At 52.2% G+C, this 19,202-nt stretch overlaps 1 protein-coding gene across 9 annotated transcripts in view; it reads right to left on the bottom strand.

Annotated features, from left to right (window-relative positions):
- Window positions 1-19,202, bottom strand: part of TNRC6C (trinucleotide repeat containing adaptor 6C) — an 854,353-nt gene that overhangs the window by 18,281 nt on the left and 816,870 nt on the right. For all 9 annotated transcript variants that reach the window (XM_085616884.1, XM_085616886.1, XM_085616885.1 and 6 more), the window contains one exon: window positions 5,834-5,973. In XM_085616884.1, the coding sequence (XP_085473010.1) occupies window positions 5,834-5,973 (140 nt within the window). The remainder of the gene's footprint in view (window positions 1-5,833; window positions 5,974-19,202) is intronic.

Below are 19,202 nucleotides of genomic sequence, written 5' to 3'. Positions count from 1 at the left end.
AAGAGGAGGAGAGCTGTCGGCCACGAGTGCGACCCCTGATTCTGCCTCTGTACCCCTTATACAGAGTGCTCTGCTGCTGCTGTTGCTGTCCGTATGAACGAAAGGTATACCTTCCGAAGCCCCTGTACCTCTTGAAATAATCTTTTGGCTGAGTTTGAAGTCCCAAAGATTTAGCCGTGGCCTTACTTTCCTTAAATCTTTCCAGAGCAACATCCGCTTTTTTGCCAAAAAGACCAGAGCCATCAAAAGGCAAGTCCAAGAGAGTTGTCTGGACATCAGGGGAAAATTCTGATGATTTCAGACACGCACCCCTCATAGTGGCAACAGATGATCCCATGACTCTTGCCACAGAGTCAGCAGTGTCCAAACCACTCTGGATCACCTGACATGCCGCCGCCTGGGCATCCAAAAGGATCTCATTAAAACCAACCCTATCCTCCTCTGACAGTTTCGGGGCTAGTTGTTTAGCTGAGTCCATGAGAGCATGTACATAACGTCCCAAGAGACAGGTAGCATTCGTTGATTTAAGAGCCATGTTGGCCGAAGAAAAAACCTTCTTGGCTGATTTATCCAGCTTTTTTGCTTCCCTATCACTCGGGACCTGGGGAAATGAACCAGACGATTTCCTCGAACATGCAGCCTGAACAACCAGACTCTCAGGAGACGGGTGAGATGTTAAAAATTCCGCGTCTCCCGGAGCTGCCCGATACCTCCTGGCGATGACTTTGGAAACTGCCGGAGCAGAAAAGGGCTTACGCCACACGTCCATCACTGGCTCTAAGATGACATCGTTAAAAGGAAGCAGAGGTTCAGAAACAGCAGAAGGAGAGTGCAGAACTTCCGTCAAAATGTTCGGCTTGAACTCAGCAGACGGTAGCTGCAGATCTAAAAGTTCAGCCGCTTTTCTTATAACGGCATGGTATGGCGCCACATCCTTCGAAGGGACATCAGAAGGAGGAGTAATCTCCCATTTGGGTGACAAGTCCAGGCCACTAGCCTCCTTCAACTCCTCAAAAACATCGTACGACTCGATGAGTTCCCCTTGTTCTACCTCATCCATAAGGTAACTTCGCTCATCCAGTATCCTCTGAGCCTCCCTCCTAGATCTAATTCTCACAACCGGCGTCGGCGGCGCGTGACCGAATCAGATGGCGCTGGTGCCGGCGTCGAACGTGGATACACAGGAGCAGCCGGCGTCGAGCGAGGTCGAGTCGGCGCCGGTGAAGAAGGGAGCGGCGTTGAAGTCCTCGGTGCCGGTAGATGCCAAGACGGCGTCACCGGAAAAAATGGCATGAAGGGAGCCTGAGGATAGGCTTGAGGAACTCCCAAACTAAAAGCCATAGGACCCATAGGACCCGAAGGTGCACCAGAGGGGTACATGGCTCTGGAGAAGACTCCATACATCGCATTAAGATGATGCATGGGGTCCTGACCTGGTCCTGGGAATGCAGGATACTGTTCAGGCATCACTGGACTCGGGCCAACCGGCGCCGAAAGTGGAATCTGCGGGGCCGAAGGATCACCCGGAACTGGAAGCTCCTCAATTGGAGCCAGGGACGGAGCAGGAGCCAGAGATGGAACCGGTGTCAGAGATGGAGCCGGAGCTGGAGAATGTTCCGGTGAAGCCACAGGTGAAGACGGGCCAACAGGTGAATCCGGAACGGGTGAGGGAGACGCAAAGTCCTTACGGTGTCGGGAGGGCGACGTCGATCTCGGAGCCGCACCCTTATCCGAGTGACGCCGAGAGGAATGCCTCCTTGTGCTTCCTGGATTTGGAAGCATACCCCGAAGTCGACTTCGACCTCTATCTAGTCCTCGATTTTCTCTGGCCTCTTTTCTCTTTCTTCATCCTCGCGATGAAAAGCTTTGCTTCCCTCTCCTTGAGAGCCTTGGAACTCATCTTGCGGCAGCAAGAACATCCCTCGACATCATGGTCCGATGACAGGCACCATACGCAGTCGTCATGTGGATCCGTAATTGACATATGCTTCCCACATTCACGACAGGGTTTAAATCATGACTTCTTCGTCGACATTTCTACAGAAGAAGACAAAGAGAAGCAGTAGAAAAACAAAGTAACAGTATAGCTACAGATAGAGATTCCCGAAATCCGTTGGAGTCGACGGCGCGGAAAAAAGGGAACGGACATCACGCCGACGGTCTTCTTATGGAGCCGGTGACGTCAGCGGAGTCGCGAGCAGAGCCGTGTCTCTGTGACATCATCTTCGACCTCATCGGCGTGGACTGCTACAAAAGTTTCCGAATGTTGCTGGCGCAGGGGATATTCACAAGGTGAGGAATCCACTGGCAGATGTATCCATCAGAAAGCGCTTGTGTGCTCGCAATGCGCCATATGTTGGCTGCCTGGGATGCTGTATGCTTGCCAGAGGCATCTAGGAGTTTGGACTCTTTATCAGGTGGTGGTGCCTCGCCTGGGAGTTTGCATGTTTCCTTGCAGTGGAGACTACGAGGGAGTCGAGTGGTGTGGGCCCTCTGATGTACGTGGGATCTATAGGGGCGGCTTTATATTTCTTTTCGATACAAGGGTTGATGACCCTGGCTCTGACCGGGTCTTTAAAGACCTCTGGTGCGTGTTTGATAACACCTTTAAGCATGGGCAGAATGGACGTAGCCCTGTGGGTGGTATCAAAAGTGTCTAGGAGGATGTCCTCCTCCACGGGGTCTGTATGGAGATCAACTCCGTGGTAGTGTGCAACCCTATGTAGCAGCTGGTTAAACCCCATAGTGTCTTCTGGGGGGACGGTCTTGAAGGGTAAATTTCGTCCTGCGGGACGTTAGGGATGTCTGGGATGTTGTAATCGTCCCATGGGTCTGGGGAGCCTGTAGGAGTGGGGTCCCCTGTGGGTTGGTTATGTGGTCCCTCCCCTATGTCTTCATAGTCATCATCATCCTCCTCCTCATCTGGAGAGGGTGTGGGGGAATGATGAGGTAGGGGAGGCGGAGGAGATGGAGGAGGAGGAGGAGGGGGTGAGGGTAGTCTCAGAGGGGAGGTACCACAGTCTCTTTTCTTTGGAGGTGGGGCCGGGGCAGGCTTGTCCAGCGGCCTCTTTTTGATGCTGATCATCAAATGACCAGTTTTAGGGTCTTTAGTAAGAGTTTTTGGAGTGGATCGGGCCGAAACAGTTCCTCTGTGAGCGGTCGATCCGTTGGCGCCGAAGGGGTCGGAGCCGGTAGTTTTTTAGTCTTGGAATCATCAGTTTTTTGTTTTGAACTGTGTGGTTTAGACATGTCCGGTTGTTTCCTCGGTTCCAAGATGGCTTTCGGCTTCGAGGTATGGGTGTCGATGGGTTTGGCTTTCCTGCTTGGTTCTGAAGATGGCGTAGATACCGAGGAGCTAGTGGGTGTCTTCGGCGCCGAGTGTTTCGGTGTGGAAGTCGGCGCGGAGGAAGCCATTTTCTTTTTCGGTGCGGAGTGTTTTTCGGCACCGACGGCAGGCTGGCTCGAGCCCGAGCTGCCAGAAGGCTTGATGGACTTCTTAACCGGGCCCGAAAGCGAGGTATGGGAAGCAGTGTCTTTGGTCGTGCCTAGGCCCGAGGGCGAAGGCGTGACCGAAGCCTTTTTCGATGCTGTCGAGGGTGGGGATCGATAGTAGTAATCGATAGTAGTACTCACGCCCCTCTGTGCCGGAGTGATGTCCTCGACATCTGATTAGTCGGCTTCGGAGGCACTGACGAGGGCCTCTTTGGTGTGCTGTTCTTCAGGAACATCAACGCCTTCTCCGAAGATGTCGTCAGGGATTGCAGTCGACGCGTGTGCCATGGTTCTCCTGGCTCTTCAGTCTCGAATAGTCTTTTTGGACCGGAAGGATTTGCACGCCGGACAGTCTCGAGCCTCGTGTTCTGGAGAGAGGCAGAGGTTGCACACCTCATGGAGATCGGTGTGGGGAAATTTGGACCCACATCGAGGACACTTCTTAAATGGAGTCCTTTCCATGAGCCAGGACCGGAGCTGAGGTAGGCCCGAAGGCCTGCGTCGACGCCTGGAATCGAAGTTTCTTGATGAGTCGCGTCGAGTGGGGAGATCGCGATAAAGAACAATACCGCGGAAGGGGAGGATTGCGCGCCGATGAGAAGAATTGTGATTGGAAAACGGTTCGGAACTGGAGCACAAAGTTCACATCCAAGCCCGATGGCGGAAAAAAACAATCTGAGGATGGAGCCGAAGCCCATGCGCAATACGATCCAAAGGAGGAGTCACATACCTCGTGACTTCCAAAGACTTTCCAAGAGAAAAACAACTGCAACGTCCGGGCCCAACACCAGATGGCGATCTATGCACAGTGTGTAATCTGCGCTCATATGCCTCGAACATAGGTATATATATATTGCTTTTTTATGTACCTTGGGACTCTCACTTCGACGACGGGGAATGATTCAAGCATGTGAATCTATGAAAAACCCCAATACTGGAGAAGTATCCTGCTAGCAGTATGAAATTGATACACAAATCTGCAATCAGTTTGCAGAGGATTGGATAAATCATAATCAATGCCATCCCCTCTATATTACCCAATGTCTTCAAAGTTAAGAGCATCTGAATCCGACTCCAAAATGGTCCTTCATACGTTGGAAGGTTGCTTTCTTGTGATTTCATGTATTTAAAAAATTCTGAACCACATGATTACTGCCTGACTGGAGAAAGTCAGTCAACACAGTTAGCACAGATTTCACCACCTCTGACGGATAGTGGTGTCAAAGCTCCCAAAGTAACAGCAGCCAAAGCTGAGGCTGAGGACACAGGCTGCTCAATACCAGTCCTAATGGACTTCTCCTTGGTGTCCAGAACCAGAGCACTTGATGGAGTTTGGAAGATCTCAATAGTTGATTTTTTAAAAGCATCCATGTTTACCTGAGAAGTCACCCAAACAGGGGCTTCCTTATGAAGAACCGGAGTCTCTATCCCAGTCCCTGGACCTCCTGAGCTGCTTATGCTTCCTAGCAGAACAGGAAGGGTAGTAACTCATCATATTTCCTCTTCAACAGCAAATTTGATGGCGCTTGGGACTAGAGAATTGCTAAGGTCAGCTTTGGCTCCCACCTCCGGCTATCTATGAAGGGCAAATTGTTATATATCTTAAAGGCAGCAGAACCATGCTTTTGAACCATACACCGAAACAGAGGTTGTGCTAGTCAGTGACCAACATTTGCTTCTGCCACTGCTCATACCTCCTGAACATGGAAGAATCTGAAAGTGACATAATACAAAATTATAGGGAAAAAATAAGACCAATGTAAAAACAATTCTCAGAAGAGGAATCAGTCAGGACCCCGCGTATGAGAAGCGTCGCTAGAAAGAAATTGACATTACTGGTGCATGTGGCACCCTACATGTCATTTCTAGAGTGTTCATAACTTCAGCATCAATACTGTGTGTGGCACCACCAGGCATCGGTGACCTGATGTTGCTGAAAAAGTTTCTGGGTCTAGTTAAATGCCTCGGGAGGAGTTCAAATGAGGAATATTTGGGAAATACCCATTAGAAATATTCATTTTTGTAAATCAAAGGTGCTTTTAACTACTTTAAAGCAAATAATATAGCTCAGTAGAGTAATGCAGCAGAACCAATAAACTGTCTCCTCACTGAGCTGGGCTTTAAAACATCTCTTATCTAAATCAAGAGAAGGGTCTTTCCGTAGTTAAAAGTGCACTATTCGGTTTTACCAACATTTTATGATCAGACATTAGCATATTTGGATAGAAATCAATGCAGAGTACTGTTCTCATCATACAATTCAAATTATTAATCACACAGAGATGGTAGGTGAAAGAATGAAAAATATTTTACTAATTAGCATAGGTCTATAGATACTTACATGTGAAGAGATTTCTGTGCCTTGGCAGCTTCCTCCTTGGAACTGTAACGGACAACGGCATTGCCCTGTGTGAGGTTCAAGTGGAATGTAATGAGCGGCCCGTGTTGCAGACAGAGGGTGCGCAAAGTGGAACCGTCAATCTGATCCACCCGAGGTTAGATGGAGAGAAAACAACAATTAGTTACAAAGTACCTAATAAGTTGGGTCAATTGCTTACTCCACAATGGTAAAAAACAAAAATAAATTTTGGGGCCATTAAGAAAGGAAAATCAGATTGTAAATAGCATCCACACCAAGACCTCTATTCATCTCCCAGTAGAGTTACATTGTGTAATGTGAAATGCAAAGTTACTTATTTGTAACCTTAGCCCTCCTCTATGTATATCTTCATTGATAACCTCTAATCAGAAGGTTAAGTGGATCACAGAACATTGCTTAACACACACTTAAGCAATATGTGATTTAAAAAAAATCAAACTTTTAAAAAACTTAAATAAAATAAGTTGAGTCATAGGACTCACTACAAAACCTGGCTCTGGCTCTGGCTGCCCATCTAAGGCAGAATAGATCTTTCCACTGAGAGTTTTGAGGGGCAACCGATTGATTCAGTTACAAGTAATACGTAGACAACACAATGAAAAATTAAAGAACAAGTTACTTACCTTCGGTAACGATGTATCTGTAAGAAACATTAGTTAGTTAGATTCCTCACCTTAGAATATCCCCAGGCGTCAGGCTGGATCCGGAAAGATTTTTGTAGAAATACCCCTTGCGCGTCGGTAGGCGTCGTCTGCGGCTCCGCATCCGTCGTCGGCATCGTGCGCCGTAATGACGTCGGAGTACTTAGACGCCGCCCTCGCGCGCTGACGTCAGTTCTTATACATAGCTTTTCGCGCCAGGGACGCTGAGCCATGCAAGAGAGCGACACTGGTGCCAAAAAATCTAGGGCCCTGAAAGGGAGAACCTTAACCCTAGATGTCGGTTCGCAGAACGGGGAGGCTGGGTGGGTCAGTGAGGAATCTAACTAACTAATGTTTCTTACAGATACATCGTTACCGAAGGTAAGTAACTTGTTAATCTGAAAGAAACACGTTAGTTAGATTCCTCACCTTAGAATAGATACCCCAGCAATACCAACCCCGGAGGAGGGTCTGCGAACCAAGTTCACACCAGAAAGTCCTGGAGACCAGAACGGCCAAAGCGGCCATCTCTCCAGACTTGGCTGTCCAGGCAATAGTACTTGGCGAACGTGTGCAGAGAAGCCCACGTCGCCGCCTGACAGATGTCCTGCAAGGTGACTCCCCGTCCCAGGGCAGTTGTCGCCGCTGTGGCCCGGGTGGAATGGGCTCTCAGCCCAACAGGAGGGACCTTTTTCGCCAAGGAATAGCAGAGTTTAATACACAACACAACCCATCGCGAGATGGTCCGTTTGTGCACAGCTTTTCCCTTCTTAGCACCTACATATCCAACAAAAAGTTGGTCGTCCACCCGGAACTTTTTTGTGCGGTCCAAATAAAAGGACAGCGCACGTTTTGGGTCCAGACGGTGGAGCCTCTCTTCATCTTTTGAAGGATGCGGGAAGAAGGTGGGCAGCGTGACCGATTGCCCGATGTGAAAGGGAGTCACGACTTTAGGAAGAAAAGAAGGACGTGTCCGGAGGACAAACTTATCCGGATAAACCGAAATGAAGGGAGGCTTAGCTGACAGAGCCTGGAGCTCACTCACCCACCTAGCGGAGGTGATAGCCACCAGGAAGGCAGTTTTCAGAGTCAGTAGACAAATGGGACAGTTGTGAAGGGGCTCAAAGGGAGCGCACATCAGAAAAGTGAGAACAAGGTTCAAGTCCCACTGAGGCATTACAAATGGAACAGGAGGGAACATATGAGTAATGCCCTTGAGAAAACGTGAAACAACAGGGGACATGAAAAGAGAAAGCTGATCAGGAAGCCTTAAGAAAGCAGAGATTGCAGCAAGATAACCCTTCAAGGTGCCCAGAGCAGAGCCCTGCTGGGCTAAAGAAAGAAGAAAGAGGAGAACCTCAGAAAGGGGGGCAGAAAGGGGATCCACAGCCTTTGCTGTGCACCATGCCACAAATTTGTTCCACCGGCAGGCGTATACTGTTTTAGTGGAGGGACGCCTGGCTGCCAGAATGACATCACAGACTTCAGGAGGCAAGTCAAATGGCATCAACTGTCGCCGCTCAATCTCCACGCATGGAGGTGGAGGCTGGACAGGTTCGGGTGGAGGACCGTCCCCTGCTGCTGCGACAGAAGGACCTCCTGAAGAGGCAGTCGTATCGGGGGATCGATGGACATACTGAGTAGCTCGGGATACCAGTACCTTCGTGCCCAATCCGGAGCCACCAAGATGACTTGGGCCCGGTCGCGCCTGATCTTCTTCAGCACTCTGGGCAGAAGTGATATAGGCGGAAAGGCGTAGAACAGACCGCAACTCCACTCGCGACGAAAAGCGTCTCCGAGCGAGTGCCGCCTTGGAAATTCCAACGCGCAGAACTGCTGACATTGCGTGTTCTCTTCGGTGGCGAATAGATCTAACCAAGGCTCTCCGCACTGCAGAAAGAGACCTTGCGCCACGTCCGAGTTCAGACGCCATTCGTGATCTATCATGCACCGGCAGCTGAGTTCGTCTGCTCTGGCGTTCAGAGAGCCCGCCAGATGTTGAACCACCAAGGTGATGCCCTGATGTTCCAGCCATGTCCAGAGGCGCAGAGCCTCCTGACAAAGTGTCCACGACCCCACCCCGCCCTGTTTGTTGCAATACCACATGGCGGTGGTGTTGTCCGTGAACACCTGCACGACACTCCCCCGGACAGAAGGAAGGAAGGCTTTCAGTGCAAGTCGGATCGCCCTCAGCTTCAATAAGTTGATATGGAGCAGAGTCTCCGCCGGAGACCAGAGTCTTCTGATCTCCGCCTCTCCCATATGGCCCCCCCCATCCCAGGAGGGACGCATCCGTCACTACGACATGCTCCGGTTGGGGTAGGGAGAGGGATCTGCCGCTGACCCAATCGCGATTCGTGAGCCACCACTGCAGCTGGTTCGCAGTGCCCTCCGAGATCAAGACCTGGTCGGACAGGTTGCCTCAATGCTGGGCCCACTGAAACTTCAAGTCCCACTGCAGAGCCCGCATCCGCCACCTGGCGTGAGGTACCAACAGGATGCAGGAGGCCATCAGCCTCAGAAGCCGCAGCACCAACCTGACCGAAAACCAGGACAGAGGCCGGAAGATGGAAATCAGGGCCTGAATGTCCCGGACCCGCTGTTCCGGCGGATAGACCCGGAACTGTGCCGAATCGAGAACCGCCCCAACGAAAAGGAGCTTCTGGGAGGGACTCAGGTGCGACTTCGGCACATTGATGGAGAACCCCAGCGAGTGCAGGAGGTCGGCCGTAGTCTGGAGGTGGGAGACGACTTGCTGGGGCGAGCCCGCCTTCAACAGCCAGTCGTCGAGATAGGGGAAGACTGGAACCCCTGATCTGCGCAGATGAGCTGCGACCACCGCCATCACTTTCGTGAACACCCGAGGGGCACTGGTGAGGCCGAAGGGGAGCACGGTGAACTGAAAGTGCTCCTGACCCACCGTGAACCGCAGGTAACGCCGGTGGGCCGGGGATGTGGAAATAAGCGTCCTGCAAGTCCAACGCTACCATCCAGTCTCCAGGGTCTAGGGAAGCCAGAACCTGAGCTAAAGTGAGCATCTTGAACCGGTCCTTCCGGAGGAAGGAGTTCACGCTCCTGAGGTCCAAGATCGGGCGTAGGCCCCCTTTGCCCTTCTGCGGAACCAGAAAGTAGTGGGAATAACAACCACGACCTACTTCTGGACCAGGAACGCGCTCGACGGCCTCTTTGGCCAAGAGGGCCGAAACTTCCTCTCATAGAAGATGCAAATGATCCCCAGACATACGGTGGTTCAGCGGTGGCATGGCTGGAGGGGTCGTCTCGAAGGGGAGGGAGTAGCCCCTTTGGACGATTTGCAGCACCCACCTGTCCGACGTGATGGAGCGCCAGTGGAGCAGGTGATGGCGAACTCTGCCGCCCACTGGCGTTGAATGGGCCTGAAAGCTCGGACTAGGAGGGCTTGGAGGCGGATGCTGCCGGGGTGGATGTAGGCTGACCGGCACGTTGACCTCCAGTACCGCCTCGGCGGAATCCACGTCCGCGAACGCGTGCAGGTTGGTTCTGCAGCCGGTGGCTGGGCAGACGTGAGGAGGTGCTCCTTCCTTGGCCACGAACGGGACGAAAGGCGGAAGTTTGCGGCCGCAGGGCCGAAAGACCCAAGGAATTGGCCGTGGCCCGGGAGTCCGTTAACCGAGCCAGCGCACTGTCCGCCTTCTCACCAAAAAGGCGAGTGCCATCAAAGGGCATGTCCATGAGGGAACTCTGGACATCCCCCGAAAATGACGTGGACCTCAGCCAGGCGTGACGCCGAAGTGCCACCGTGGTGGAAATCGCCCGACCCAGCGAGTCCGTGGTGTCAAGTCCACACCGTATGGCGTGCCGTGCTGCATCTCGACCGTCAGCAAGTGCTTGAGCGAGTCGTGCCCGGGCCTCCACCGGGCACAAGGGCAGCACGTCCTCCACCGTATCCCACAGAGTGTTCATAACGGTCCAAAAGGCAAGCGGTATTTAAAGACCGCAGCCCCAAACTCAGGGACGAGAACAGTTTCTTGACAAACTGTTCCAACCTCTTGGATTCCCGATCCGGAGGAGCGGACGGGAAGGTGGATTGGGAGGTTGAGGCCTGGATAACCAGACTCTCGGGGGTGGGTTGTTGGGAGAGGAAACTGGGGTCGCCCGGAGCAGGGCGGTGGCGCCGGGCAACGTTCTGGTCCACAGGAGGAACTCTGGAGGGCTTGGACCAAGAGCCCTGTAGAACGTCTATGAGGGCCTCATTAAACTGCAGCATAGGATCAGTGGAGCTTGCTGTCGGTTGAAGGACCTCTGTAAGGACGTTAGCCCTCACGGCCACAGCAGGCAACTCCAGCCCTAGGGCTTCGGCCGCCTTGCGCAGCACCACTGAAAAGGCTGCACCCTCCTCCGAGGCCACAGTCGGAGGAGAGATGAAACCAGCGTCCGGGGAGGTATCCAGACCGCTGGCATCCCCGAGTTCGTCTGCCCAGTCCTGTGAAAGTTGACCCTGGAGTGCAATAGGGTCCTCAGACCCCTCCCAGTCGCCCCCGTCATCCGATTCCTGATAAACAGGAGGAACGATCGGAGCCGGACGGTAGATGAAACGGTCATCCATCGATGTCTGGTGCAGCGCCGGACGGCGCCGTGCCGGCGTCGGGTCCGGACAGGGGCTAAACCGGGGAACGGCGTCGTCCGGAGACAGCGCCGGAGGTGGAACCGGTGTCGGCGCCGGCGGAGGAGGCGTCGTGAGGTCGACCGGCGCCGACCGAGATCCAGGCCTGGATCCCTCGGGGACCTGCGGCGTCTGGGCCAGAGCCGACGACGGTGCCGGAGCCGCCAGCACGCGAGGTTGCCCAGTCGAACCTGCGGGGCCCAAAGGCGCGCCTACAGGCGTCGACGGCAGAGCCAGGCCCCCTCATGGCCGAGAGGAAGGCACTGACCTCCGCCGAAATCGCGTCAGACCCAGGGACCGGCGGGTATGGGGACGGACGCGGCTCCTGCGGCTCCGACGGAGCCGCGGGGGTGGGACCACCCTGACCCTCAGCCGAGTCGCGCGAGGGGAGTCCGAAGAGCGATGTCGTCTCTTGGACTTCTTGGAGTGCTTCGACTTACCCGAAGACCCCGACGAGCGATGACGATAACTGCGGCTCCGCGATCGGTCCTTGGACCTCCTCCTGGCCTGGGACCGAGAGCAGCGCGGAGCCGAGTGCCGAAGCTCGAGAAGCTTACAGGACCGCTCCCGCCTAGCTTTCGACGTCAAGGCCTGGCAATCGAGGCACGACTCCGCGTCATGGTCGGCCCCCAGGCAATAAAGGCACCGGCAATGGTGATCCGTCACCGACATCAGGCGATGACAGGCGTCACAGGCCTTGAAACCAGGCATCCTACCGGCACCAGTGTCGAGTAGATAGACCAAAAGAAGTCAAAAAAGTTAGTAAAAAAATGACTAGGGGTAAGCTCTTCCCGGATTGGCGCTTACTGGCGCGGAAAAAAGAAGAACTAACGTCAGCGCGCGAGGGCGGCGTCTAAGTACTCCGACTACGTCATTCTGGCGCACGACGCAGACGACGGATGCGGAACCGCAAACGACGCCTACCGACGTGCAAGGGGTATTGCTACAAAAATCTTTACGGATTTAGCCTGACGCCTGGGGATATTCTAAGGTGAGGAATCTAACTAACGCGTTTCTTTCAGATTGGTTGGTTACTTGTAGCAGTAGTTTTGCAGCTTGAAAAATAACAGAATTCTTTCTGTAATATTTTTCTTTTGGCATTGCAGAGGACAATTTGGTAATATGTCCTATCCATGTATGGCAGATACATGCCCCGGAAGTCTTTTTACATAGTTGCCATCTTCAGATCCTTTTTCCCCCTTTTCCATCGTTTTCTTCTTATTTTTACGAATTCCTGGTTAGTGTTCACGCCCCTCCAATTTGTTAGCACAAAAATATAAAATCACTTCTGTTGAGGTGCACAGGCTGCATGTGAATCCAAAAACTTCTTCAAGCTGCAAACCTACTCCTACAGGTAATGAATTTCTTTTGGCAGCATGAATCTTTTTTGTATTCACAAGCTGTACATTGATCCTTCTTGGGAGGCTGGGTTGAAAAGAGTGAGTGAAAGCAAACAAGCAGGTGTTTGAATACCTTCTGTTTCACCTGTGCTTCTCTATTCACTTGAATAAGTGTTTCCCCCTTTTTTTACTCTAGTGCCACTCCTGCCTTCTGGTACAACGTCTGGATTGTCTGTACTTTCCATCTTTCAATCACTCATTTGCACATAGTGAGCCCGTGTTTGGTGGTGCAAAGGAAACAAAGAATTGGCTCCCTATCCTGATCAGTTTTGTTGGTAACAGGTAGTCCATGACTGCCCTCCATTCATCTATGCGAGTCTGCATGTGTTTTTTTGGATGCTGGAATAATCCGAACAACTGATTACACTATTAAAATAAAAGTGTGTGGGTGAGCTCTCCATGGGCAGGAACTGGAGATTTGTTCTCATAACCACCCTATTCTTGTAATTCTGCATGTAGGTTTCCTCTGCGGTCAGCACTTGCAGTTCGCTGATCCTACGTAGCTGCATAATGGTTATTATCGAGGCTCTTTAATGTTGAGTATTTGAGTTCTGCATAAGCATCGGCTCAAAGGAACAAGTTACTTACCTTCTGTAACAATATATCTATAAGAGACATATTAGTTATGGATTCCTCACCTTAGAATTACTCCCATGCATCAGACTGGATCCGGAGAATTTCTCTTCAGCAGTACCCCTGCGCGTTGGTAGGTGGTGTTGGTCGACTTCGCGTTAGTCGTTGGCGTCGTGGTCACCGGAATGACGTGGCGGTATCTACTTAGACGCCGCCCCTGCTCGCTGGCATCAGTTCTTTACATGACATTCCACGCCAGAAGCGCAGAGCCATGCAAGCCACTGACCACTGGTGCACAAAACTAGGGACCTGAAAGGGAGTCCCTTACCCTAGAAGTCAGTTCGCAAAACGGGGAGGATGGGTGGGGCGGTGAGGAATCCATAACTAATATATGTCTCTAACAGATATATTGTTACCAAAGGTAAGTAACTTGTTCATCTGAAAGAGACTGTTAGTTATGGATTCCTCACCTTAGAATAGATACCACAGCAATATCAACCCCGGAGGTGGGACTGCAAACTAAATTCACACCAGATAGTCCTGGAGAACTGAATGGCCAAAGAAGCCGCCTCTCCGGACTTGGCTGTCCAGGCAGTAGTGTTTAGTACACGTGTGCAATGAAGCCCACGTAGCTGCCTGGCAGATGTCATGAAGGTGAACTCCACATCCAAAAGCAGTAGTGACTGCCGTCGTCCTGTTGGAATGGGCACGCAGCCCTATCGGAGGTTCCTTTTTCGCTAAGGAATAACACATTTTGATGCAAAGAACGACCCATCTAGAGATGGTCTGTTTTTGCACGGCCCAACCTTTCTTGGCACCCACATAGCCAACAAAGAGCTGCTCATCCACCCGGAATGGTTTGGTGCGATTCACATAGAATGAAAGCGCACGTTCTGGAGCCAGATGGTGGAGCCTCTATTCCTCTTTAGAAGGATGAGGGGGCGGGAAGAAAGTGGGCAAAGTGATGGTCTTTCTTATGTGGAAAGAGGTAACCACTTTGGGAAGGAAAGAAGGCCTAGTGCCAAGGACAACTTTGTCCAGATGAACAGTCAGGAAAGGAGGTTTGGAAGAAAGAGCGTGAAGCTCACTCACCCTGCGAGCAGAGGTGATGGCGACCAGAAAAGCAGTTTTAAGAGTCAGAAGTCTGAGAGGACAGTTATGTAGCTGCACGATAGGAGCGCACATAAGGTATGTCAGAACAAGGTTCAAGTCCCACTGGGGCATTACGAAAGGAATTGGAGGAAAAAGTGAGTAATGACCTTAAGGAAGCGATTTACAATAGGGTACTTGAAAAGAGAAGGCTGATCAGGAAGCAAAAGAAAGGCCGAAATGGCCGAAAGATGGCCTTTAAGAGTGCCCAGAGCAGAGCCCTGCTGGGCCAAAGAAAGAATTTAGAGGAGAACCTCTGAAAGGGGGACAGGAAGGGGATCCACAGCCCTTGCTGCGCACCATGCCACAAACTTGTTCCATCAACAGGCGTATACAGTTTTGGTGGAGGGACGCCTGGCTGCCAAGATAACATTACAGACTTCAGGAGGATGGTCGAAGGCTGTCAACTGTCGCCGCTCAATCTCCACGCAAGGAGGTGGAGGCTGGACAGGTTCAGGTGGAGGACCGTCCCCTGCTGCTGCAACAGAATATCCTCCCGAAGGGCCAGTCTGATCCGAGGATCGAAGGCCATGTGCCTTCTCCGAGTGAAGACTCCATTTGTGAATCATCATGCACCGACATCGGAGTTAGTCTGCCCTGGGGTTCAGAGAACCTGCCAGGTGATGAACCACCAGGGGCATGCCCTGATGTTCCAGCCACTCCCAGAGACGAAGTGTCTCCTGACATAGGGCCCACCACACCAACCCGCCCTGATTGTTGCAGTACCACATGGCGGTGGTGTTGTCCGTGAACACCTGCACTACTCTCCCTTTGAGAGAAGAAAGGAATGCCTTCAGTGCAAGACGGAATTACATAAAGATAGTAATGCCTCGGGATAGATCTAATGTACGGTAAGATGAAGAGGTAATTTAATTATCCCTTCCTAAAAGTCTTATTCTTTTTGAAAAATCTGTATTTATATTTCAATCAAAAGTCAAAAGCAATCCAGCAAAGAATATGTACTGAATTGTGTTAATCAAATTTTTTTGCATTTATTATACACTTTACATAGCTTGTATGTCTTTTTTGATATACATGTATACAAATATTTATAACGCAAACACTTTGTGTAATATTTACATTTTACACCTTTCTCCTTGCCCTACTAATCAATAAGGATGCTCTCAATACTTTTTCACACCAGCATTCCTTTACACCGATGAACACTCTTCTCAAGAAACTCAGAGGTCTATTCCTTCCACCTTAAACTTGTTGAGTATTCATTATTTATTTAATCACATTTTAAATTCCTACGGGTGTCTTCAAATTAACTGTCGACGCGTTTCAGCCTCAATATTCTCAGGCCTCTTCAGGACTAGGGCAGTTGAATGTGTAATATATGGATAACCATTTTCTTTTGTCCTATATCTTGCAGTGTTAATAAGGGGCGGTATATTTTTACCACCACAGTATCTACGGAACTTTTCTTTCGGAGTTCTTTGGGACCAATTCTCATTCACTTCACCCTCCGCTTAACCTCTTATGTTTGTTTGCATCTTAGATCGATCTCAATACCGCTTTCTCCGCTTGTATAACCGGCAAATTCCTTTTGACATCGCCACTTCTGTGTCTCTATTATCAGGACTCGTCTTGTTCCGTCATTAAACCGCGTACTCCACTCGGTGCAAGACTGATCGTCCGAAGCTCCAGAAAGTTGATGTGGAGCCAAGAATCTGCCTGAGACCAGAGGCCTCTGATCTCCGCTTCTCCCATGTGGCCGCTCCAACCCAGAAGTGATGCATCTGTTACCACTGTGAACTCTGGCTGGAGAAGCGAGAGGGACCTGCCGTTGACTCAATCCTAGTTTGTTAGCCACCACTGCAATTGGTGTGCAGTGCCCTCCGAGAATTGGTCGCAATCAGAAAGATTCCCCTGATGCTGTGCCCACTGAAACTTAAGGTCCCACTGCAGAGCCCGCATATGCCACCTGGCATAGTCCACCAGCAGGATGCAGGAGGACATGAGGTCCAGTAGCCTCAGGTTCATTCTGACCGAAACCCGGGACATAGGCTGAAAGATCGGCATCATAGCACAAATATCCTGGACTCGCTGCTCGGGAAGATAAGCCAGAAATTGCGCTATGTCCAGCACTGTTCCGGTGAAAAGGAGCTTCTGAGGGGGAATCAGGTGAGACTTTGGCGCATTGATGGTGAACCCCAGCGAATGCAGGAGGTCGGCCATAGTCTGGAGGTGGAAGGTGACAGCCTGGGGCGAGCCCACCTTTAACAGCCAGTCGTCAAGATCGGGGGAAGACTGGAACCACTGATCTACGCAAATCAACTTTGTGAACACCCGAGGGGCGCTGGTATGGCCACAGGGGAGCATGGTGAACTGAAAATGCTCGTGGCCTACCATGAAATGTAGGTAACGCCTGTGGGCCGGCAGGACAGGGATGTGAAAATAAGCGTCCTGCAAGTCCAAGGCTACCATCCCGTCTTCAGGGTCGAGGGCAGACAGGACCTGAGACAATGTCAACATTTTGAACTTCTCCTTCCTGAGGAAGCGGTTGGCATTTCAGAGATCCAAGATAGGACGTAGGTCCTTGTCCTTCTTGGGCACCAGAAAGTAGTGGGAGTAATAACCACGACCTACTTCTGGGCCAGAAACTTGCTTGATGGCTCCCTTGGCCAAGAGAGATGTAACTTCCTGGTGGAGAAGGGCCAAGTGATCCTCTGACATGCGATGGAATCAAGGTGGTATGGAAGGAGGGGTAGTCTCGAAGGGGAGGGAATAGCCCGTTTGGACTGTCTGCAAAACCCACCTGTCCGACGTGATGTTGAGCCAGTGGGGGAGGTGATGGCAAACCCTGCTGCCCACTGGCGAACAGTGGCCCTGAAAGGTCAGACTAGGAGGGCTTGGAGGCTGCTGCAGAGGGGGTGCTGGTGGACTGGCCTGCCCGCTTGACCCCAGACACACGATGGTGGGTCTCACATCTCCGGCCACGCAGGAGCTGGCCAGCTTGTGCAGGCCTGTAGCCCTGTGCGGAACATGGTGGGGCACCCCTTCCATAGCCAAGAAAGGGGCAAAAAGCAGACTGCACGGGTCGAGAGGTGGAAGCAAGGCCCAAGGACCTGGCCATAGCCCTGGAGTCCTTAAAGCGCTCGAGTGCCTTGTCTGCTTTGTCGCCAAACAAACGACGGCCATCAAAGGGCATTTCCAAAAGTGTAGCTTGGACATCACCTGAAAAGCCAGTGGACCTCAGCCAGGCTAGCGTCTCAGGACTACTGACGTTATAATCGTTCTTCCCAGTGAGTCGGTGGTGTCCAGCCCACATCATATGGCAAACTTGGCTGTGTCTCTACCTTCGAAAACTGCACGGGAGAGCACGGCTCGTGCCTCCTCCATGCACTGTGGCGCCACTTGCGCGACCGTGTCCCACACAGAATGAGAGTAACGGCCCAAGAGACATGCGGTGTTCACAGACGGCAGTCCAAAGCTGGAGAAAGAAAACATTTTCTTCCCAAGATGATCCAGCTTCTTGGATTCCCTATCAGGTGGAGCGGTAGGGAATGTGCCCTTGGAAGTCGAGTCTGGGACTACCAGGCTCTCGGGGTGGGGTGTTGGGAGAGGAAAATGGGGTCACCCGGGGCCAGGCGGTAGCCCCCGTGTTGGGCTTGGACCAAGTGCCCAAAAGGAAGTTCGTGAGGGCCTCATTGAACGAGGCCGCTGCCGTTTGAAGCACCCCGGTCAGGAGGTTAGTCCTGACAGCCACCGTAGGAAGCTCAAGGTTTAAGGCCTCAGACGCCCTACACAACACTGCATATGATGCACCCTCCTCCACAGCCACGGTAGGGGGAGAAAGCATGCCAAGGACTGGAGAGGTGTCCAGACCACTGGCCTCACCCAATTCCTCTCTCCAGTCTGGTTCTTTTAACTGGTCTGCCAGAGGGTACTCAACTCCTCCCAGTCCTCATCACCCTCGTTTGATAGCCACTCAGGGCGATAGGGAACACCAGGGGAGAACAGGGGAACTAAAGTCCCGGTCGGCGCCGGTCCTGACGTCGGTCCGGCTCCGTGTCCACATCGAGGAGGAAGCTGGGGTCGACGTTGATTGGGGACACTAACGGCATCAGAGAGGGCAGAGGTGTCCCCAATGGATTCGGCGCTGGTGAAGGTGTCATGAGGTCGACCGGTGCCGATCCGGATCCAGACCTGGATCCCTGGGGGCCCTGCAGCACCGGAGCCGCTGGCATCGAAAGCCTAGAACCCCCAGCCGAGTCCGTGGGGCCCAAGGCGCACTGGCGGAGTTGGGTTGCCCAAAGATGCAATGAAGGGCTTCGTAAAAAGCTACGAAGTTGGGCAGGGAACGCTCCAGCTCCCGGAAAGGGAGAGAGGCTTGGAGACAACCCAACAGGCTTCGCAGGCCGAGCCGGGCAACTACCGTCCACAACCCACGTCGCGTCGGCTGACGGACAGTGAGAACGTGAAGAGCGACTATGCTTCTTTGCCTTCTTTTTGTGGTTCGACTTACCCGAAGACAAGGAGTGGTGGTGATGGCTCCACGACCGGTCCCGCGACCTACCTCTCGACTGAGACCTCGAGCGGCGTGGAGCCGATTGCCGGGCCTCCAGAAGCTTTCGGGACCGCTCCCGCAAAGACTTCGGGCCATGACCGGGCAGTTGGAGCACAAGTTTGGGTTGTGGTAGAGCTCCAGGCACCATAGGCACACGAGGTGGGGGTCCGTCACCAACATCAGCTTGTGGCAGGAGCCACAAGGCTTGAAGTCAGTCCACCGAGATGACATCCTTGTGCACCAGGAGTCGTGACGGCTCAAAAAGATGTCGACAAAAAGTCGCAAAAAGAGTCAAAAAGTGACTTGAGGTACCGCTCTCTCCGGTTCTGTGCTGGCTGGCGCAGAAAAAGAAAGAACAGATGTCAGTGCGCAGGGACGGTGTCTAAGTAGATACCGCAACGTTATTCCGGTG

Source organism: Triturus cristatus, chromosome 7 (genome assembly GCF_964204655.1).
Source record: "Triturus cristatus chromosome 7, aTriCri1.1, whole genome shotgun sequence".
Taxonomy (NCBI): Eukaryota; Metazoa; Chordata; class Amphibia; order Caudata; family Salamandridae; genus Triturus; species Triturus cristatus.
Note: the sequence above shows the minus strand (reverse complement) of the source record. Positions and strands in the feature narration are given on the sequence as shown.